Source organism: Lissotriton vulgaris, chromosome 5 (genome assembly GCF_964263255.1).
Source record: "Lissotriton vulgaris chromosome 5, aLisVul1.2, whole genome shotgun sequence".
NCBI classification, from domain to species: Eukaryota; Metazoa; Chordata; class Amphibia; order Caudata; family Salamandridae; genus Lissotriton; species Lissotriton vulgaris.
The window spans coordinates 1,329,902,552-1,329,925,057 of NC_141693.1; the positions used below are offsets into that span (position 1 = coordinate 1,329,902,552).

At 54.4% G+C, this 22,506-nt stretch overlaps 1 protein-coding gene across 1 annotated transcript in view; it reads right to left on the reverse strand.

Annotated features, from left to right (window-relative positions):
- The window catches only part of SLC26A8 (solute carrier family 26 member 8), a 3,386,895-nt gene that overhangs the window by 1,258,926 nt on the left and 2,105,463 nt on the right, over positions 1 to 22,506 (reverse strand). The window contains exons 9-10 of the mRNA XM_086923258.1: positions 2,784 to 2,890; positions 2,630 to 2,699 (exon numbers count right to left, since the gene is read on the reverse strand). Coding sequence (XP_086779384.1) covers positions 2,630 to 2,699; positions 2,784 to 2,890 — 177 coding nt within the window. The remainder of the gene's footprint in view (positions 1 to 2,629; positions 2,700 to 2,783; positions 2,891 to 22,506) is intronic.

A 22,506-nucleotide genomic window follows, 5' to 3' on the forward strand; every position in this document is an offset into this window, starting at 1 on the left:
ACACTCACCTCATACCCTGAACTCAAATCGCTCATCTTGCACATATACTAGTGGCATAGCGCTCACCCTATACTTGCACACCTCTTACCTTCTACAGAGTAACATCTATCACCCTGGACACTCAAACAGTTATCATCCTACACTGAACACACATCAATCACCTTGCATTGAGGCACTTTAACCCTGCACTCAGATACTTATCAACCTTCATTCATGCACCACTCACCCTGCATAGAGAGCATTCGCACCATTCTCTCTGCACTCATACACTGCTCCTACACCCCCTAACTTCTTATTATTCCCATAGGCGAAGAATAATGCATTTACCAATGCTGGTCTTATAGTGTGTAATTTTGTTTAGTAATTTTGGAGATATTAACTAAAATCCAAATCTGTATACATAGAGCACCGATCCTCCCATGATACTTCTTGGATTCACGATTCCACATGCCAAAAGCAATGCTGTGATTGGCTGGCCGCAACCTGGGAGGAAAGTTGAGGCCACCATTTTGTTCATCAGGACTCAGTTCCCAGTGGGAAAAATAAAGTTAAAAAGTGCGAGAAGGGGTAAGGGTAGAGGTACCCTGATCCCCTGGGACTTTTGGAGGGGTCTTTGAGGGACACCTCATGGGCAAGAAATTGTCCTAAAACCTTTTGTTTTTAACCATTCTAGCATCTTCAGATCCTCCCCTTATCTTCTTGGATTCTGGTTGATCTGCTGATCCAGCCCCAATAAAAAAAGAAATTTATACTCACTCACTGATCCACACACCTACTCCCACACTCACTCACACCTCACACAACCACTCACACACCCACTCACAGACCATCAAATCCATTCATACAACAACACAGCTTTCACAAACGCAGACACACGTCTGCTCACACAACCACACACACACACGCATACAGCCACTAGCACAGCAACTCACAGACCTTCAAAACTACTCACACAGCCACTCATACACCTACTCACACACCCATGGAGCCTCCCACAAATCTACTCAAAGGCCCACACAGCCAGTCATACATGCACTCACACATCCACTTGCACAGCCACACAACCACTCACATACCCAGGTTGCAGGGACGTTATAGTTAGGAAATAGAATTTTAAAAAACATAAAAACACACAAAAAACCAAAGTTTACAGGGTAGTTAGGTTTAGATTTTACACACACAAAACCATAGAAATTCAGCAATTATAGTTATCTCAAGTTAACTATAACTCATGTACTAAGGTAAGTATAACTCACTCCCTCGCCATGCTCTGCTAAATACCCCACATATTACATCACTCATGACTTCTCCTATGACATCATTGATAATATCACTCCAACACCTGCAGTGAAATTATTGATGACAAAAATGTGCATGATGGGGCGTGAGTTATAGTTACCTAAGGACACGAGGTATAGTTACTTGAGATAACTATAACTGCCAAATTTTATGGTTTTGTATGTGTAAAATCTGAACCTAACTATAACGTCCATGGGGGCCTTTGTTTTTTTTTTAAGTGAATATATATCTGTGTATATGTATATGTATATATATATATATATATATATATATATATATATATATATATATATATATATATATATATATATATATATATATATATATATTCTGGAAAATGCTGAATTTGTTCGTGAAACAAACAGCATACCGTGGACATCAAATGGTTGCAAAAGTGTTTTGTTAATCACCAAAGTTCGGACAAAAAAAAGTGTTTTGTCGAAACTTTGGTGATTAAAAAACCACTTTTGCAAACTTTTGATGTCCACGGCATGCTGTTTGTTTCACAAACGAATAAAGCGTTTTCCGTAATACTGAGGGATTTGCCATCCCGCTCTGGTACGCCCCCATTAGAGGCTGGGGTAAGGCAATTGCTGTACTCTGCATTGCTGTGCTGTGGGATATATATGCCCTAAAATCGATAAAAGTGAGTGACAGATTTACAGGCAGAGGAAGGAGTGAGAGAGGTTCTGATAAAAAAAAACAGAGTGGCAGAAGACATTACGGGGGGGGGGGCTTGAAAAGTGGGGGCCGTGGTCAATTACACACTTTTACCATGGCTTACAACCCCTCCAGATTGTCCATTTAAGGGTTTTTGGAGGAGTCATGCCTCTGCTGGGGGCGCTTAGGACTACAGAGGCAGGTTTGCAGTCAGATCAAAGAGCAACCATTTCCCAGGCCATTAAGCTTGAATACTACTTCCATTCACGTTGTAAATAAAAGCTATTTCGGGTGATATCCGGTGATGCATGAAGCTGTAGTGGATTTTTTGCTGAAAGTTCCAAGTTTTCAGCATGGTGTCGGGTAGGTCTAGGTGAAATTTGAATTGCTCAGGCAAAACATTGCAATTTTTCATGCGCTTTAGCAGTAGCACAATTTAAGGAAATCTTTGCCCATTTTAACTAGTTCAGGTAGAAAATAACTTGTGATAAATAGGAAACTTGAAGCAGGGAGACATTTTGACTATGAAAGTCTCCTGCTGGCTATCATTTGACTTCTGTAAGCAACATAATACCTTGTTCAATGTTCAAGGCAGCATATTAAAAGTGTATAGAGGAAAGTAGATGAAAACAAATTAAGTAAATTAAAGCAGTAGTTCATCTTAACATACCTCAGGATATTCTATAAAATTCCGGTAAATGTTTGTTTCTGGAATTTGACCAATAAGCTGAATCTTTGTACTGAAACAATAAAAAAGTCTTAATGTTTATGAAATGTCAACCTTCTTTTAATGTGAATATACTCTTGCCCCCCAAACATAGTACCTGTGTGTCCTTATGCATATTGTAAAAAGGGAGAACCCCAATGCAGTTGCCAGACCATAGGCCAGTCCTAAAACGACACAGGACATAAACGTCACAACCCAGATACTCTAAAAGGAAAAAGGGAAAAAAGAGTAACTAAAACGTTGCATTCATCTCAGAAAAAAATAAGGCAATGGTTCTTGAAATAATACTTAGTCAGTACTTCTCCAGCATTTTGTTCTTGCATAGATTCACATGCTGTTGTAGAAATTGCCAATGACACTGGAGAGACGTTCAGCACAGCAAATTAAGCTATGAAAGACTGTTACTTCCCTGCAATAATAGTTCTGAAATGTTGACATATTATGTATGACGTAGAAACTCCCACAAAAGATTATGTTAAATTTACAGAGATAAATGTCATATTCTTCCAGTGGCCATTAAATCAAGGTAAATCGTCTAACAATGTGCAATCAAAAATGTTGTTTGTTGGAAAATACATAAAACATCAACTTAGATATTAGTGGCGAAATGTAGATTAAACACATAATTTAGGCTATTGTAGATGGCTGTCAGCAGAGCCACATCTATGTAAGCAAAACACACAAGATGATGGACGGAATGTTGCGCAATGGCAAAACATTCACCCCCAGTCACAGATCTGGGTTTAATCCATCATTATTTTGCTCACCAAGCCACCCCAGTTCAGACATGGCCATATGCAAATCAGTCTTGACTCTGTGCCTCATGGGAACAGTCCAGACCGAACTCCCAAGCCATGTCTTCCCTGGACCGGAATCAAGCATCCTAGGACCGGTTTCTGCCTATCAGCCTTCATTAGCCAGGATACCCTTCCCACATAGGGTGAAGCACAAGTTACTTACCTTCGGTAACGATATATCTGTAAGAAACAGTAGTTACTATTAGATTCCTTACCTTAGAATATCCCCAGGCGTCAGACTGGATCCGGAAACTTTTGCGTAGCAGTACCCCTGCGCGTTGGTAGGCGTCGTCTGCGGCTCCGCGTCCGTCGTCGGCGTCGGGATGACGTCGCCGGAGAACTTAGAAGCCTGCCTCGCGCGCTAACGTCAGTTCTTATACACAGCTTTTCCGCGCCAGAAACGCAGAGCCATGATAAAAACCAACACTGGTGTCATGAAACTATGGCCCTGAAAGGGGATGACCTTAACCCTAGATATCGGCTCGCAGAACGGGGAGGATGGGTGGGGCGGTAAGGAATCTAATACTAACTACTGTTTCTTACAGATATATCGTTACCGAAGGTAAGTAACTTGTGCATCTGAAAAAAACAGGTTAGTATTATATTCCTTACCTTAGAATAGATACCCCAGCAATACCAACCCCGGTGGTGGGTCTGCGAACCAATGAGAACACCAGAAAGTCCTGGAGGATGGAACGGCCAAAGAAGCCATCCCTCCGGACTTGGCTGTCCAGGCAGTAGTGTCTTGCGAACGTGTGCAGCGAGGCCCACGTAGCTGCCTGACAGATGTCCTGCAAGGGGATGCCTAGGGCAGTAGTAGCCTCCATGGCCCGAGTGGAATGGGCCCTCAGCCCAACAGGAGGCTCCTTCTTAGCTAAAGAGTAGCATGCCTTGATACACAAGACGACCCACGAGAGATGGTCCGTTTGTGCACCGCCCGTCCCTTCTTAGTGCCCACGTAACCAACAAAGAGTTGGTCATCCACCCGGAACTGGCGTGTGCGATCCAAATAGAAAGAGAGCGCACGTTTTGGGTCCAGACGGTGGGGCCGCTCTTCCTCTTCAGAGGGATGCGGAGGCGGAAAGAAGGTGGGCAAGATGATGGACTGTCCGATGTGGAAGGCTGTGACTACCTTGGGCAGGAAAGAGGGTCTTGTCCGCAACACAACCTTGTCCGAATGGACAGAAAGGAAGGGAGGCTTGGATGGAAGAGCCTGGTGCTCACTCACTCTTCTGGCAGAGGTGATGGCAACCAGGAAAGCAGTCTTAAGGGTAAGAAGATGGAGAGGACAGTTATGAAGGGGCTCGAAGGGTGCGCACATCAGAAAAGTTAGTACAAGGTTCAAGTCCCACTGAGGCATCACGAAAGGAACAGGGGGTAACATATAAATGATGCCATTTAAGAACCTATTAACAACCGGGGACTTGAACAAAGAAGACTAATCAGGTAGCCTTAAGAAGGCGGAAAGGGCAGAAAGGTATCCCTTGATAGTGACCAGAGCAGAGCCCTGCTGGGCAGTAGAAAGAAGGAAGAGGGACGCCTGACTGCCAGAATCATATTACAAACTTCAGGAGGCAAGTCAATTGGCCTCAACTGTCGCCGCTCAATTTCCAAGCATGGAGGTGGAGACTGGACAGGTTCGGGTGGAGGACCGTCCCCTGCTGCTGCGCCAGAAGGTCCTCCTGAAGAGGCAGGCGAATCGGGGGATAGACTGACAGGCTGAGTAGCTCGGGATACCAGTATCTTCGTGCCCAGTCCGGAGCCACAAGGATAACTTGGGCCCGGTCGCGCTTGATCTTCTTTAGCACTCTGGGCCGAAGTGGTATAGGCGGAAAGGAGTACAACAGACCACAACTCCACTCGCGATGAAAAGAGTCTCAGAGCGAGTGCCGCCTTGGAAATTCCAACGCGCAGAACTGATGACATTGCGCGTTCTCTTCGGTGGCGAATAGATCTAACCAAGGCTCTCCTCACTGCAGAAAGAGACCTTGCGCCACGTCCAAGTTCAGACGCCATTTGTGATCCATCATGCACCGTCGGCTGAGTTCGTCCGCCCTGGCGTTCAGAGAACCTACCAAGGTCACGCCCTGATGTTCCAGCCACTGCCAGAGGCGCAGAGCCTCCTGGCATAGGATCCACGACCCCACCCTGCCCTGTTTATTGCAGTACCAGATAGCGGTGGTGTTGTCCGCGAACACCTGCATTGCACTCCCCCGGACAGATGGGAGGAATGCCTTCAGTGCAAGACGAATCGCCCGCAGCTCCAGAAGGTTGATGTGGAGCCGGGACTCCGCCGGAGACCAGAGGCCACTGATCTCTGCCTCTCCCAATCGCGGTCCGTGAGCGACCACTGCAACTGTCTTGCAGTGCCCTCTGAGATCAAGAGATGGTCGGACAAGTTGCCCTGATGCGGGGCCCACTAAAACTTCAGGTCCCACTGCAGAACCCACATCCGCCACCTGGCGTGATGCACCAGAAGGATGCAGAAGGCCATCAGCCACGGAAGCCTCAGCGTCAACCTGACCGAGACCCGGGATAACGGCTGAAAAATCGGAATCAGCGCCTGAATGTCCCGAACCCGCTGTTCTGGAGGATAAACCCGAAACTGCGCCGAGTCTAGAACCGCTCCGATAAAGAGGAGCTTCTGAGAGGGACACAGGTGTGACTTCGGCACATTGATGGAGAACACCAGCAGGTGCAGGAGGTTGGCCATAGTCTGGAGGTGGCTGAAGTCTGTCTGGGGCGAGCCCACCTTCAACAACCAGTCGTCGAGGTAGGGGAAGACTGAAACCCCGAACCTGCGCAGATGAGCTGCAACCACCGCCATCACTTTCGTAAACACCCGTGGGGCGCTGGTAAGGCCGAAGGTTAGCATGGTAAACTGAAAGTGCTTGTGGCCTACAGTGAACCGCAGGTAATGCCGGTGGGCCGGCAGGACAGGGAAATTAAAATAAGCGTCCTGCAAGTCCAATGCTCCCATCCAGTCTCCTGGGTCCAGGGCAGCTAAGACCTGAGCCAGTGTCACCATCTTGAACTTCTCCTTCCAGAGGAAGCCGTTGACGTTCCGCAGGTCCAAGATAGGGCGTAGGCCCCCTTTGCCCTTCTTGGGTACCAGAAAGTAGTGGGAGTAACAACCACACCCTACTACTGGCCCAGGAACGCGCTCGATGGCCCCCTTGTCCAAGAGGGCCGTAACTTCCTCTTGTAGAATTTTCAAGTGATCCCCCGACACGCGGTGGTACTGCGGTGGCATGGCTGGAGGGGTCGCCTCGAAGGGGAGGGAGTAGCCCCTTCAGACGATTTGCAGCACCCACTTTTCCGATGTGACAGTGAGCCAGTGGAGGTGGTGATGGCAAACCCTGCCCCCCACTGGCGTCACATGGGCCTGAAAGCACGGACTAGGAGGGTTTTGAGGCAGATGCTGCGGGGGCAGGTGTGGACTGGCCTCGCCGTGGTCCCTGACCGACGCCACGGCGGTTTCCACGTCCGCCACCGCGCTGGATGGTAGTCTGCAGCCCGTGGCTGGCAGGACGTGCGGGGGCGCCCCTTCCTTGGACACGAAAGGAGCGAAAGGCAGCCGTTTGCTGGCACGGGGCCGAGAGGCCCAAGGACTTGGCCGTAGCCCTGGAGTCCTTAAAGCGCTTAAGCGCATGGTCTGCCTTGTCGCCAAAGAGGCGACGGCCATCAAACGGCCTGTCCATAAGGGTGTTTTGGACATCAGCCGAAAAGTTGGCGGACCTCAACCAGGCGTAGCGACGAATCACCACCGGCGTTGCCATCGCTCTGCCCAGTGAGTTCGTGGTATCCAGCCCACACGGGATGGAATACGGTGCCGCATCTCGACCCTCAGCAAGGGCTTGAGCGAGTTTAGTCCGGACCTCCTCCGGACATTGTGGCAGCACGTCCGCGACCGTGTCCCATAGAGAGTGGGTGTAACGGCAAAAGAGGCAAGCGGTGTTGACTGACCCCAACCCCAAACTCAGGGAGAATACCTTTTTCCCGTATTGCTCATACCTCTTAGATTCCCGATCGGGGGGAGTCGTCGGGAATGCGGTCTGGGAGTTAGAGGCTTGGATGACCAGGCTCTCGGGGGTGGGGTGGGTGGACAGGAAGCAAGGGTCCCCCGGAGCCGGGCGGTGGCGTCTGGCCACGTTTCTATCTATAGGCTGACCTATAGCGGGCTTGGACCAAGTGCCCAGAAGAACGTCAGACAAGGTCTCATTAAACGGCAGCAGAATCTCGGCCGAGCTTGCCTGCGGTTTAAGGACCTCAGTGAGGAGGTTAGTCCTCACAGCCGCGACGGGGAGCTCCAGGCCCAAGGCCCGCGTCAGCACCACGCTATAGGCAGCCCCCTCCTCCGTAGCCACGGTAGGAGGGGAGACAAAACCAGTGTCTGGCCTTCCCTAGCTCACCTGTCCAGTCCTGATAAGACTGGCACTCCTGTGCCAGGGGGCCCAAAGACCCCTCCCAATCCCCCTCGCCACCCATCTCCTGAAACTCAGGGCCAAAGGATGGGGCCGGGTCATAGAAGTAGAAATCTCCCATCGGCGTCGAGAGCGGCGCTGGTTCCATGCCGGACCAGAATCGAGGGAGGAATCGGGGCCAGCGTAAGGTCGACCGGCGACAACCCGGATCCTGCGGGGGCCTGCGGCGCCAGGACCAAAGCCGGCGGCGTTGGGACCGAAGCACCCGACGCCGTCGGGACCGAAGCACCTGACCCCGTCGGGACCGAAGCACCTGACCCTCGGGGGCCCCAGTCGGGCCGCTGGGCCCGAAGGTGCCGCGGAGCCCGACGGAGGAGTGAGCGACCTCATGGCCGTGAGGAAGGTCTCGATCTTCTCCGGCGTCGCGTTCTGCCCAAGGACCGACGGGCATGAAGCAGGCTGCAACGCCTGCGGCTCCGGTGGAGCCGCGAGGGCGGTGTCGTCCGAACCCCCGGCCGCGTCACTGGAGCGTCGGGGGAGTCGATCGAGCGATGACGTCTCTTCGACTTCTTGTGTCCCTTACCTGAGGACTTCGAGTCCGAAGACCGATGACGACTCCCAGAGCTATTGTGGCTCCGACCCCGCGACCGGTCCCTCGACCTCCTTCCGGACCGGGACCTCAAGCGGCGCAGGCCAACTGCCGGAGCTTGAGTCACTTGCGGGACCGCTCCCGTCTAGCTTTGGACGTCAGGGCCTGGCAGTCGGAGCAGGCCTTGTCGTCGTGGTCGAGGCCCAGACAATGAAGACACCGGCAATGGGGGTCGGTAACCGACATCAGTCGGTCGCAATCGGCGCAGGGTTTGAACCCGGGCATCCCTACTGGCACCGTCTGAGTCGATAGACTTCGAATAAGGATCAAAAATGATCGAAAAAGTTTAGTCAAAAATTGACTAAGGGTACCACTTTTTCCGGATCGGCGCTTGCTGGCGCGGAAAAAAGAAGAACTGACATCAGCGCGCGAGGGCGGCGTCTAAGTACTCCAGTGACGTCATCCCGGCGCCAACAACGCTGACGACGGACGCGGAGCCGCAGACAAAGCCTAACGACGCGCAGGGGTACTGCTACGCAAAAGTTTCCGGATCCAGTCTGACGCCTGGGGATATTCTAAGGTAAGGAATCTAATACTAACCTGCTTCTTTCAGATCAGCAAAACACACAAGATGATGGACAGAATGTTGCACAATGGCAAAACATTCACCCCCAGTCACAGATCTGGGTTTAAACCATCAGTATTTTGCTCACCAAGCCACCCCAGTGCAGACATGGCCATATGCAAATCAGTCTTGACCCTGTGCCACATTGGAACAGTCCAGACCGAACTGCCAAGCCATGTCTTCCCTGGAACGGAATCAGACATCCTAGGACTCGTTTCTGGCCTATCTTTAAATGACTCTCTGAAAAGGATTTCCCTTCTCCTACAACACTCCCCTGGCATGACGTCATGCCGTAACTTCTCCACTAGTGAGAAGTGAGCAGTGTGAGCAGCACACATCGATGTACCTCTGTCACTGCAGTCTGGCAAAAGCAGACTGCTGTAACGAGGGGATGTAGGTTCCGAAAATGACGATAGACCAAACCAGGAGTGAAATGAAATGAAGTTTAATCCAAGTAAAACGGCATCTCCACAGGAGCACCACTGCCTCTGAGAATCACCAACAGCTTACTGTCTAAAACCACCACTGTAGCTCCACACGAAAGATCATCCTAGTGAGATGCATCTTCAAACATAAACATATGTTTGAAGATAAACACACTCTCAAGGATGCAACAGTGGAGCGTGCATAACATAAGAGCGAGCATAAAGCAGAACGTGAATGTCATAGAACACATTACAAAACTGTGACATCATGTACAAATAGAAAAGGAAGAAAGACTATACTTTACAACCGCCTGTGCCAGGGCCCAAACAGAGCCCAATATAGACCAGTTTCGAGGCCCTTTTTAAAAAACTGCCGGTGCTCAGACCCGGTGAGAACTGGTCCACTTAAAGCCCAGGTTGGCCTACTGGAGTAAGAAGCGGAGACCCCTGCCCCTTCAAGGTCTATATCCCACTGTTATTGTCACGCACTGGTCCTTACAACCCTGATTGATTGAACAGGCCATTCAGCTCTCGACTGAACTGCTGAAGCCTCCCCCACAGCCCTTGAGTTTCTAACGGGTGATAGCAGCACTCTATGAGAACTCTGACTGATTGCTCAGGGTGTGATACATTTTGTCTGAAGCTTAACACATGGGGCTGATTGAAGGGCAACATTCTTCCTAGACGAGTGGGCTGTGACTATTGTAATATCGGGCCTCAGGCCCGCATGTTGAGGAACGACGGACACGGACACCCAGGGTATGCTTCAGTAAGTGGCCTCGAGCACGTGCACCCGGGCCCTTTTATTGAAGGGGCCACGTCAGTCGTGGAACCCGTGATGGATGGGTGTGGGGGTGCAGTGTGCCCAGCCCTCGAGGGAGTGGCTGGAATACTAACTTCCTGCGGGACACTAGAACGTGTCTCGCAAGATACTACATTCCTCCCCAACTTTATTGAGGAACAAACAAAATGCTAGTCCAACCTGTGGGGATAAAACAAACAGTTAACTAGTTACCACAGGGTCCATCAGCCTCTAGAGTCAGGTGGCCGGACGACAGCAGACCTGGGCTGGTGACTTGGCTTGCCGCAGAACCATCTCGGTGGGCACCCGTAGTTTAACCTGAGATGCTCAGGACAGGACTGCTGGCTTGGAGACGTCCGCTGCATACCGGCAGTATGCTGATGATGACATGTCTTGCTGCCTTGCCTGGATTCCACTTTGCTGACGTCAGTGATGGTCTGTGGTGGGTTCTAATAGTTCCTTGTAGTGGGTTGCGTCATGAACATGGATGGAGTCCCAAGTGAGAGTTCACAGAGGTGTTTCTGGGCCGACTGTCTTTGTTGAACTGCTTGGCTGTGACCAGTAACCTGTCAGTGGGGCAAAGTCTCTCCTTCCTCTCCCGCCTGGGGAGGCCCGTTTCGGGGTTGCTGTGGGACTGCAGGAGGGCTGCACTGAGGGCTGCTTGTGTGCCGTCTGGGGGCCGCTGCAGGAGCGCCGAGGAGCCGTTACTGAGTCACACGCACAACTCTCATGGGTCAAGTCAAGTCAAGTTTAAATTTGTATAGCGCACTACTCACCCAATGGGTCTCAAGGCGCTTGAGGGAAGGGGAGTTTTACTTATCAGATATCCAAGTTTTTAGTTGTTTTCTGAAGGAGAGGTGGTTCTCTGTGAGGCGGAGGTGGGTGAGGAGGGAATTCCAGGTGGGTGGATGAGTCTTGGCCAAGACTTGCCTTTGCTGCGGCGGTTTCGGTGTAGGCCAGGTTCACAGGTGGCCTCTGGTTTCTGTTGTCGGCTGGTGTGGGGACATTGCAGGACTCCAGTCCGTTGATCTTCTGGGAGTGGTGTTGTTTGCCGCAGGTGCAGATGGCTGATGAAGGTGGTTGCCAGCCATGTAATGACTCGGGATGACAGGTGTTGGTGACTTGCTGGGAGTGTTGGATGTCCAGAGGGACTTGGCAGCCATGTGCCTCCACCTTGCTGAGGTGGAGTGTCTGTGGTGGCTTGATACGTAGAGTGTGGGGATCCACTCTTGCCTGTTGTGGGGCCACTGCCGATTCCATCTTGAGGCGGTATGAGTGCTGATCTTCACCTGATGCTCAGGGACGGGCGGTCGCCTGGGGAAGCGTTAGGAAGAGACGTGGTTGGCGCTTGCTGCGGCTTACGTTCGGTTCATCCATGAGGCTGTATCCAGGGACGTCGGTCCACCTTGGTGGCTGTCTGGTGTGTCAGGGTGTGCTCTTGGCTGGCTGTGAGTCCTCGGTCTTCTCCCTTTGTTGGCTTGGTCAGCCCACCTGTGCTCATCCGGTCTTCGGGGTGACAGGGCTGTCAATCTTCTTCTTTTCTTCGAGGGCGTTGGGTTTGGACCTCGAGGAGGCGTTCTCATGGCGCCAGCTTCTGCCTTTGCTCTGGTATGCTTGTCTGGACAAGTCACTTGGTGACGTGCTCCTTGCTTGCTGGGCGACGTGATGTACGGTCTTGTGTCGCTGTTTGTTGGAGCGCCTGGTGCCGTGGCGGCCTGCCACGTGGGGTGTGCGGCTCCTCTCTTACCGTTCTTGGGTCGCGGCTGACTCCACCTTGAGGCAGTGTGAGGGAGGACACGGTGGGTGGTCTTCGGCCTACTGCAGGGCTTCGCAGGGGCGGTGGAGACGTGGGTGCTCTCCTACCTGCGTTCAGCAGTGCTTCTCTGTTGCGAGATCTCCTGGGTGCTGACTGTGCAGTGGTTGGTTTCTGTGCGCTTCTGGTTTTGCGTGCTCGGTCTCGTTCTTGGACATTTTCTTCTGGCACTTGGGGTGCCTGCGGTGTGGTTGGCGGTTGTGCCTGTTCACCAGTAAGAGTTGGTGATCAGACCTCTTCACCGGTGGTGGTGTTGTGCAGCCACGTGTGGGGCGTGCTCCGCACCAGTCTTTCTTGCGCTGTTGCTGATGGTAGTTCCTTTGAGACGTCGCTGTCTTAGCTGGTCGTCCATTCTTGTTGATGGGGCTGCCCGTGCGTAGCTCTGAGCTTCTTGCAGCTTTTTGCAGGGTCTGGCTGTCTCTCTCTGCACTTGTAGACGTGGCGGGCAGTGCTCTTGCTACTCTGATGCTGGTGCAGCTGGGGGCACCTCTTGGCTAGTTGTCCACTCTTGTAGGGTGGAGGGGGGGCACTCTATGGACATTCTCCTCGGGGCACGTCTTGTTGTGTCCGGTGGAGTCCGTTTCAGCTCCTGGGCGTGAGCAGGCAGTCTTCCTGGTGATGGCGGTGCGCCCTCTGAGATCCGCTGGCTGCAGCTGCCGATCAGTTAGCGGGACGCTGTGTAGCACCCAGGTGCAGCTGGTCCGTGGGGTGTAGTGCTGCATCAGTGGTCGCAGGTCTGCAGTCGTTGGTCACGGTGGGCAGTTAGTGTGCTTGACCGCCACTTCTGGCAGGGTAGTGGGGTGTTCGCGTTTCTCTTCCAGCCTCTGGTGCAGTTTGTGTGGATGGTTGAGGGGTACAGCTGGCTAGTTGCTCTGTCTAGGCAGTCAATCCATCCCTTAGCGCGTGGTGTTTGGGTAGCCACCAGGTGACGCTGCGGTCTTCGAGGTGGCCTACCCTGAATACCGCAGGTTGTGGGGGCTGGGGGAGCTGGTGCAGTGACGTCCGTGGCCCCAGTGCGGGGGTTGAGAATACTGTGTGGTGCCCTTGGTGCTAAGGTGGAGTGAGCTGCACTCTCTCCTGGTGTGGGGTCTGGGGCATTCCCTATAGCTTCGCCTTATTCTGCCTTGTCCCTAGGCCGGGGAACTACTGGTCGCCGCAGACCTGTGGATGCATGGGCGTGGATCTCCTTGGCATGATGAGGTTGTCCTGCTATTGGTTTTGCCCTGCAGGCTGTCTCTTCCTCCTGGGCCTGGTTGGTGTAGGTGGGGTATCACTCATGGTCGCTAGGTGGCATTTCAGTGCCTCTGTCTCAGTCTGGCAGCTTCTTCTGGACACTGCCGGCTTCTCCTCTTCCTTGGCTGCAGCGGTGGCCCCTGACTGCCTTCTACCACTCGGCTGGTGCAGACAGGAAGCTAAAATAGAGGATGACCCTCTCCTCTAACCACTGGCTAATGCGTGAGTTTTCAGGTGCAATGGGGTGCTTTGGCCGCCAGGTGGCGCTGCAGCCACTTGTCCAGGCGGCAGAACGGAAGACCCTCGATGGGGTCTGGAGGTTGGATGGGGCGGAGTGTTTCCGTCTGCTTTTTTCAGTGCTCAGGATTGCGGCCCCCGGGGGAATGCAGGTCGGCAGACTAGTCTTCCCCCGGGGTGTTCGCGCGAGGACACGGCAGGCGGAAGTTAGGTCAGGGGTTTAGGTCAGGGGTGGGAGGGGTTAGGTAGGAGGCTATTTTAGGGGGGACAGGAGAGGAACAACTTCCTTTTCCTGTCCCCGGTGCCTCAGGGAAGAGTTAGGTTTTGGAGCTTAGGCGGAGTGCTACTTTAGGTAGGCGGTGTGTGAATTAGTGTTTGGTTTGTCGTTTTGGTGTCCCAGGACGACGATTAGGCTAGTTTATACGGCGCATTTAGGTTGGGTGTGATTTAGCAATTATCTACTTATATCGGAGCGGGAGCGCCGGTCGGCGAACGAAGGGTGCTAAACGTCACGCATCTCGCGGACGTAACGAGCGGGTGCCGATCCTCACGCATCTCGCGGAGGGCATTTTTGTCGAATTTCACATGGCTGTCCTGACGCTGAGGCGGTGAGGGTTGCATTGCTAGTACTTGGCCGGGCTGGGAGGGCAGATCTCCTCCAGCCCGGTGTCCTGGACCAGGCTTGGGTCGGCATGACCCGCCCGACCAGGTCTGAGTCAGCAGGGGTGGCGGCAGTGGTGGCTGCATGCAAGGATGAGCCTTCTGGGTCACGGGATGGGGGGCCCAGGAAGGGGAAAGCCAAGAAGACGCAGGAGCCCCCCAAGAAGGAGGAGCTTGAGTCTCCCTGCCAAGGTCGGGGCAGGGGGGGAGGTGGTCCCGGAGGAGGATGGGGGGCCGTGGGTGGGGGGCCTGAGGGCCCCCGAGCTGGCAATTGAGGAACACGTGCAGGGCCAGGCTCCACTGGCGTCACAGGCCAGACTGTCCAGGAGCTTGAGCCAGTTGGCGGGGTACGGGGAGAGCAGCAATGGTAGTGGGGGGGAGGACTCTGATGAGTGGGAGGTGGCGGCTGGGGAGGATTTTGCCCTCATGCTGTCGGGGGAGGAGTCTGGGGGGGGGCTAGTTTCACCGCAAGTGAGCAGCCGGTCGACCTGTCTGGGGGCCGGAAGGGGGTGGTGAAGTCCCAGGGTTCCAAGGGCAAGGGCCCCATGAAGGCACAGCAGCGCGGAGGGGCAGGGCAGGGGGCGGGAGGTGCTGCGGCACCCTTGCCCGGGAAAGGGGGCTCGGGGGGGCCTGGGCAGTCATCGATGTTCGACTGGTGGGCCCAGATGACTGAGGAGGAGAGAGCGAGGGACCAGCGGCGTGTCATTGAGGAGTATGAGAGGGAGTGGCAGCGCCTATGTGCCGCCAGGGAGGAGAAGGCGGGAGGGGTGCCCATGGGTGATGGGGCCCAGGCACCAGGGCGAGGCAGGTTGTCGGCTGGTGGCCGAGGTAGGGGGGTCCCGGGGGCGCAAGGACAGTGGGTCTGGGTGGAGAGTGCAGGGACTGCCTTGACGGATCAGCGACCTGGTGGCACCGGGGCCTCCCCGAGCGCATACGGCTCGGGGGGGGGGGTGTCAGGCCAGCAGGGTCAGCTGGCAGAGGCCGGGGTGGGCCGGCGGGGCGCAAAACGGCCTCCAAACGCCGGGACAAAGATGCAGGGGGGTCCGCGGCGGCCTGCCCTCCACCGAGAGAGCGGGCACCGACCATGTTGGAGTGTGAATTTACGCCTGGTGTGAAAGGGAAGGGTGCTAAGAGAGTCGTGACTGAAGTGGTACCGCTGGATGTTCAGGATGAATGGTAGGATGATGAGGATGAGTTGGAAGAGGGTGAGTTGCGTGAGCCTGGACGCGGGTGTAAGGCTAAGGGGGCAGCTACCAAGGTTGGTGCTTCTCAAGAGGCACGGGATGGCGCCAGTCGGGCCAGCAGAGGGATGTTGAGGCCGGCGGACGCACGGCGACAGGAGCGGGAGGCTCCTGCAACTTTGTCAGGTGAGGGCTCTTGTTGGGGGCGCCTGGTTGGATGGGGGGAATGGGGGGAGAAAGAAGCCCTGCCGGTCGGTGGGGGTGGGGGATGGGTCTGTGCGGGCAGGAGCCCAAGGGGGCGTGGAGCCTGTGAAGGCTAGTGGGGGCAAGCAGGTTGTGACGGCCAGCGCGCAGACGGACAAGGTGGAAGACCTGGAAGGGAAGGAGGAGGGTGTGAGTGGGGTGGAGAAATTGAGAAAGAAGTTGCCGTACATGGGGCTGGGGATGCCCCTGAGGTCTCATTTGTCGGAGAAGACTAAGGCAAGGATTTGGAGGCACGAGTATGTGGATGTGTTTAAGCTTTTGCACAGGGAGATTCAGGCGAAGGAAGGGTTTTAGGAAGAGGAATGGGAATTGACCAGGCGGCCGAGGGTGCCAGTTACAATGGAGAATTGGACGTCTGCATTTCTGATTTATGCGAGTATATATTGTGAGAAGCATGGGGATCGGGCTATCACATTGTTTAAATATATGGACGTGATAAGGAAGGCGCAGCTTCATTTTGGGGGTTTCGCCTGGTTGAGCTACGACGAGGAGTTTAGGGCTAGGGTCAGTGTTAACCCTGACAAGCCGTGGGGGGATGTGGATCAGGAGCTTTGGATCCAGTGGATGTCCTCGACGCAGGCGGCGGCGTCTACTCATACGGCCATCGGTCTTCCAGTCACGTATCGGTCCTTTCAGCCGCGTCCCGCCCAATCTGGGGCGGGTAACCAGGGAACCCCAAGAGGACATGGGAGCCAGCCTGTGTGGTCTGGCTCAGCAGGACAACAGTACAAGCCGGTCGCTTCGGGGGCCTGCTGGGGGTTTAACAAAGGTTTCTGCAACCGCCCCTCTTGTAAATTCAAGCATGAGTGTTCTAAGTGTGGGGGACGCCATCCGGTCACGCAGTGCCTCACCTTGGCTAGGCCATCAGAGCAGTGGAAATTTGCCAAGGGTAGGGGGCAGCCTGGGCCGAAGGGCCCGTACTCCGGTTAAAGTGGAGGCCATGGGTCCATGGCTCTCCCGGTACCCTGATAAGGAGGCGGCGTTGCGTTTGTATTGGGGGTTTGTGGAAGGTTTTCGGATTGGCTATCAGGGGCCCAGGGAGAGGCGCTGGGCTGAGAATTTGCGGTCTGCTAAGGAGTTGCCGGGGGTAGTGGCGTGTAAGTTGGAGAAGGAGGTTTCGGAGGGCAGGATTGCAGGTCCGTTCTTGGAGTGGCCACTGTCAGATCTCATCGTGTCACCGTTGGGGGTTGTGCCCAAGAAGGAGCAAGGGGAATACAGGTTGATCCATCACTTGTCCTGGCCGGAAGGTGGGTCGGTGAATGATTTCATTGCCGAGGAGGACTCGAGGGTTTTGTACGCTTCGGTGGACGATGCCATTGGGTTGGTGCGGTCATGTGGGAGGGGGGCGGAGATGGCCAAGTGTGACATCAAGTCGGCCTTTCGGCTTCTTCCCATTCATCCGGCGGATTTTCCTCTCTTGGGTATGCAGTTTGATGGGGCCATTTTTGTGGACATGGTGTTGCCAATGGGTTGTGCGATTTCCTGCGCGCTCTTGAAGACTTTTAGCTCCTTTTTGCAGTGGGCTTTTGTGGACCGCAGTGGGCACCGGCTGATGTCTCACTATTTGGATGACTTTCTGTTTGTGGGATCTGGACGTTCTGGCGACTGTGGTCGGGCTCTGCAGCAGTTTCAGTTGTTGGCTCACGATTTTGGGGTGCCGTTGGCACCAGAGAAGACGGAAGGACCCAGTTGTTGTCTGATGTTCCTCGGAATTGAATTGGATTCGGTGGCCTGGCAGGTGCGTTTACCGGTGGCGAAGGTGGCTGAGATGCAAGATGCTTTGGAGGGCGCGATTGCGGTTCAGAAGCTGGAGTTGAGATCTGTGCAGCGTTTGCTGGGGTTGTTAAACTTAGCCTGCAGAGTGGTGAGGGCTGGGAGGACGTTTTGTAGGCGGCTCGGCATGGCCATGTCGGGCGTGGCCCTCCCACATCACAGGGTCAGGATTACGCTGGGGGTCCGGTCGGACTTACGAGTATGGCTGGTCTTCCTCAAGGATTTCAATGGCGTGTCTTTGGATTTTGTGCGGGACAGGATGGTGTGGCAGGTTCAACTTTACTCGGACGCGGCGGGGGCGGCTGGTTTCGGAATTTTCTGGGACGGTCGCTGGTGCGCGGAAAGATGGCCGGATCATTGGCTGCGTCAGGGCAGGAGCATTGCGTTCTTTCCCTTGTTGGTGGCATTGCTGGTGTGGGGCCCGGAGTTCAAGAACAGGTCTGTGTTGTTCCACGTGGACAACATGACGGTGGTGGACTTGGTCAACAATCAGAAAGCGAGAGATCTGAGGGTGCTGCGCTTGCTGCGAAGCTTCATGCTGCTATGTCTGCGTTACAATGTGCTGTTTCGCGCGCAACATGTGCCTGGCGCAAGTAACAAAATTGCGGATGCGTTATCTCGTTCGCAGTGGCTGCACTTCAGGGAGCTGGCGCCGGGAGCGGAGGCTTGCAAGACCAAGGTGCCGGAGGGTATCTGGGCATGGGGGGAGTGAGAGTGGTTGGTCTGGTGGAAAGGTCGTTGGCGGAGTCTACTAGGCGGGCGTACAGATTGGCTTGGAGTGAGTTTGGGAAGTTTGTGGGCCTGGGGACAGGGGTGATGTGTTTGCCAAAGGAGGAGTGCGAAAGGCGGGTGGTGCACTTTGTGTTGGATTGCATGGATAGGGGGCTGTCGCAGACAACGATTGCTGGCAAGTTGGCGGGTGTGTCTTTCTACTGCATGGTGTATTTGGGTTTTGATCCGGCTAGTTCGGATCTGCTGAGCCGAATGTTGAAGGGTTTGGGGAGGGTGCGGGCAGAGTTGGGGGGCGGGGAGTTGCCTAGAGAGGCGGTCACGTTTGACTTATTGAAGTTGGTTTTGCAGGAATTGGTTTTTTGTTGCTACGACGGGGGTTGAGGTGGCGCTTTTTCGCTTATGCATGATCTGGATGTTTTTTGGAGCGTTTCGGGTGTTGGAGCTGCTGGGGGCGCGGGGGCGCCGGGTAGGTTGTTTGCTGATGTGCGGGTGGACGGGCTCCGTTTGGGCATTTGGTTGGGGCGGTCCAAGACTGACCAGGTGGGACGGGGTAAATGGGTGTGGTTGTCGGTGAGTGGGTGTGCAGGTGTGTGTCCGGTGCGAGAGTGGCTGAGCTTTGGGCAGAAAGTGCGGCGGAGGGAAGGGGAAATCTTTGTGCATGCGTCACGGAAGCGTTTGACGTAGGGTCAGTTGTTGGCAGTGCTACGGATGGCTTTGAGGAGGCTGGGTAGGGACCCGGCTCGGTTTGGCACGCATTCTTTTCGGATTGGGGCGGCTACGGCGGCGGCGGGTTTGGGTTGGTCATGGGAGGAGATCAGGAGGATTGGTCGCTGGAGGTCGCGGTGCTGTGAGCGCTATGTGCGCAAGTGAGGGCGGGGGCGCAACGCTTGGACGGCAGTGCTGCTTGGCGTATTTTCTTGTCATGCCTTGGTACTAATATCTTTTTCTTCGTAGGTTGTGTTCGTGGACATGGGGCCAAGACGGTCACTTGGGTCGTGGGGCACTCTTTGGTGCATTGGGCTTCGAAGTATGCTGACAGGCAGGTGTGCGGTCATAGCCTGGGCCTGAGAAGCAGCCATCATGAAGTTCAATGGTGGGGTAAGAGCGGAATGAGATGGGGTGAACTGTTGCCGTGGCTGACAAAAAAAAGTGTCGCAGCTGGGCTGCCCGGACATGATCATCGTCCATCTGGGGGAAAATGACTTAGTGAAGCAATCGGGGGTGTCACTGTTGCATTTGATGCAGAGGGACTTGGAGGTGATGAAGAGCAATCTGGCTGGCGCCTGCATTGTATGGACTGAGTTTGTACCAAGGAGGATTTGGCGGGGTGCACTTAAGCCTGCGGCCGTGGAAAGGGCCCGCAGGAAACTGAACAGGGCTATGAGACTCTTTTGCGCTGATCGGGGGATTAAAGTGCTGGCTCATGTCGGGCTCCAGCGGGAACAACCTCTTCTTTTCAGGGACGACGGTGTGCACCTTTCTCACATGGGAAATGCATTTTACCTCATGGAGCTGCGGGACTTGATTAGTTGTCTGTGGAACGAGTCAATTTGGTGTAGGCGAGTCTGAGTTCGAAAGGTGCACGCTTGGTGGGGCAGGTAACCGCCCTCCGGGGGTTCCCTGGGTGGCGGGAACTAGGAGGGGTGGGGAGTCCATGACGGGCAGAATCACCCTTACAGGGAGGGGGTTACAGGCGCAGGATGGGAGAGAGTGGTAGACGGGAGTGCGATGGATGGAAATGACCGAGGAGTCGGAAAGTGGAAAGGGGAAGTGAATGGGATGCAAAGAGGTTGTGGTGTGATTTGGGAATGGCTGGTGGAGCACGTGAGTGGATGACGGTTGAAAGGCAGGATGTTGGGGGGATTGTTAAAGTTGATAATGTTATGTTTTGTAAGCTGCCATGCCTGTCCTAATAAATGGCCTTTTACACAAACTGATGCGTGGAGTGGTTATTGCGCGATGCGGCCCCCGGGGGAATGCAGGTCGGCAGACTAGTCTTCCCCCGGGGAGTTCGCGCGAGGACACGGCAGGGGGAAGTTAGGTCAGGGGTTTAGGTCAGAGGTGGGAGGGGTTAGGTAGGAGGCTATTTTAGGGCGGACAGGAGAGGAACAACTTCCTTTACCTGTCCCCGGTGCCTCAGGGAAGAGTTAGGTTTTGCCACCCGCCCACCCTATATGAAAAGGGAGTTTTGGTGCGGTGTTGTTGTGGTTGCCATGTTGGGCAACATGCCAGTTTAGGACAGGATGGCAAGGGGGGATACGTTCTGGGAACTGGGAGGGGTGGGGAGTCCATGACGGGCAGAATCACCCTTACAGGGAGGGGGTTACAGGCGCAGGATGGGAGAGAGTGGTAGACGGGAGTGCGATGGATGGAAATGACCGAGGAGTCGGAAAGTGGAAAGGGGAAGTGAATGGGATGCAAAGAGGTTGTGGTGTGATTTGGGAATGGCTGGTGGAGCACGTGAGTGGATGACGGTTGAAAGGCAGGATGTTGGGGGGATTGTTAAAGTTGATAATGTTATGTTTTGTAAGCTGTCATGCCTGTCCTAATAAATGGCCTTTTACGCAAACTGATGCGTGGAGTGGTAATTGCGCGATGCTTCTGTGTGCACTCTTGCAGGCCGTGGCAGGAGGTGTGAGACTGGCGGGTGCTTGTCATAGGCTGCTGGGTTGCTTGCATCTTCCTCTCAGCCTTCAGTGCATGGGGCTGATCAGTGACGGCATCCGGTGCCTACTGGCAATTTAGAGTGTGTGGCCGCGGGCCTACCTCTGGACTGTACTGGTCGGCTGTAAGAGGTAGGGGGGGCACAGTCGGAGCATCGCTTATGGGCTGGGCTGCTCGCAGCTTGTTGGCGGTTTGAGCGTGGACAGAGTGGCGTCCCGGCTTATTCGTGCAGCATGCTTCATACCAAGGAAAAGCAGCCCTGGTTGTCTCATTCACTAGGTGCGCAACAGGCGGGCGGGTGACAGACTTCCCGCGCTCACCATCTGTGCTGCGCTCGGCTTCGTGCCCATGTGGTCGGGCAGCTTTGGGCGGTCTTTGGTGCCTCGCCGGCACGGGACACTCACCGCCTTCCTGTCAGCGCCGCTCGGACTCCAGGCGTCACACTGCCTGTTGCAGTGGACGAAGGCAGTCCTCCCTTGTGGCAGCGACCACCACTGCTAGGAGTCGCGGTGATGGCAGCATGAGGAGGATCCCAGGGGCTCTCCGGGGCCTCGGGGGTCTGTAGCGCCTCACCATGAAATTCTGAGGGCAATTCTCGCCTTGTGGCGCTGCGGCCGCTCCCGAGGCAAGCGGCCACTCACGTTGTCAAAGGCTGTGGGCAGCCACCGGGGGTATGCACTGCGGCGTGGCAGTTAAGCGCCCTTCACTCGCAGGCTGCTGCGAGCCGGCCGGCAGTTGCAGGGACACACCGTGCAGTCAGACGGGTGCCGGTGCCTCAGGGTACATCACTTATCCTACCTTGAAGAAGAAGTGGCTGTCTTGCACAGGGGCTGTAATATCTGCCCTCAGGCCCGCATGTTGAGGAACGACAGACACGTACACCCAGGGTATGCTTCAGTAACTGGCCTCGAGCACGTGCACCTGGGCCCTTTTATTGACGGGGCCATGTCACTCGTGGCACCCGTGATGGATGGGTGTGGGGGTGCAGTGTGCCCAGCCTTCGAGGGAGTGGCTGGAATACCAACTTCCTGCTGGACACTAGAACGTGTCTCGCAGGATACTACAACTATCAGCCGTCCCTTGGAAGTATATTCCAAAGAGGGGGTAGCGCAATTGCAAAACTTGTGCCTGAGAGAGGGTGTCACTAGGACTTTTTGATGCCACTCCTATGGAGAGTAGCACCAGCAACAGGCACTCCTTGAAATTGAATATTGTATAATATGGTGGAATGTGCCTGTAAGTGCCCTCTGCTTCTGGGCTACTTTCAGGCCATAGTGCCACTTCTATTCTTTGACTTGAGTGCGTCTTAGGGCTGATATCCAGTCACAGAGTACTCTATCTGAATCTCGTGCCCAGTTTCTGTGGTTCAGCCCTGTCTTTTAATTCAACATGCTGGCAGCAGATGAAAGAAGGCAGATGAGTTTCGATCTGCATAAATCTCATGTTTTTATTAAAGGAACTGCAGCCTTTAGCCAGAACGCACACATGTTCCTTCATAATAGGGGTGCCGCAGGGAAACTGATTAATTGCTTTTATATGAGCAGAACATCTTCATGATGTACCATTGCCTTTTTCTGTGGCTTGTTTATTACTGCCAGTAA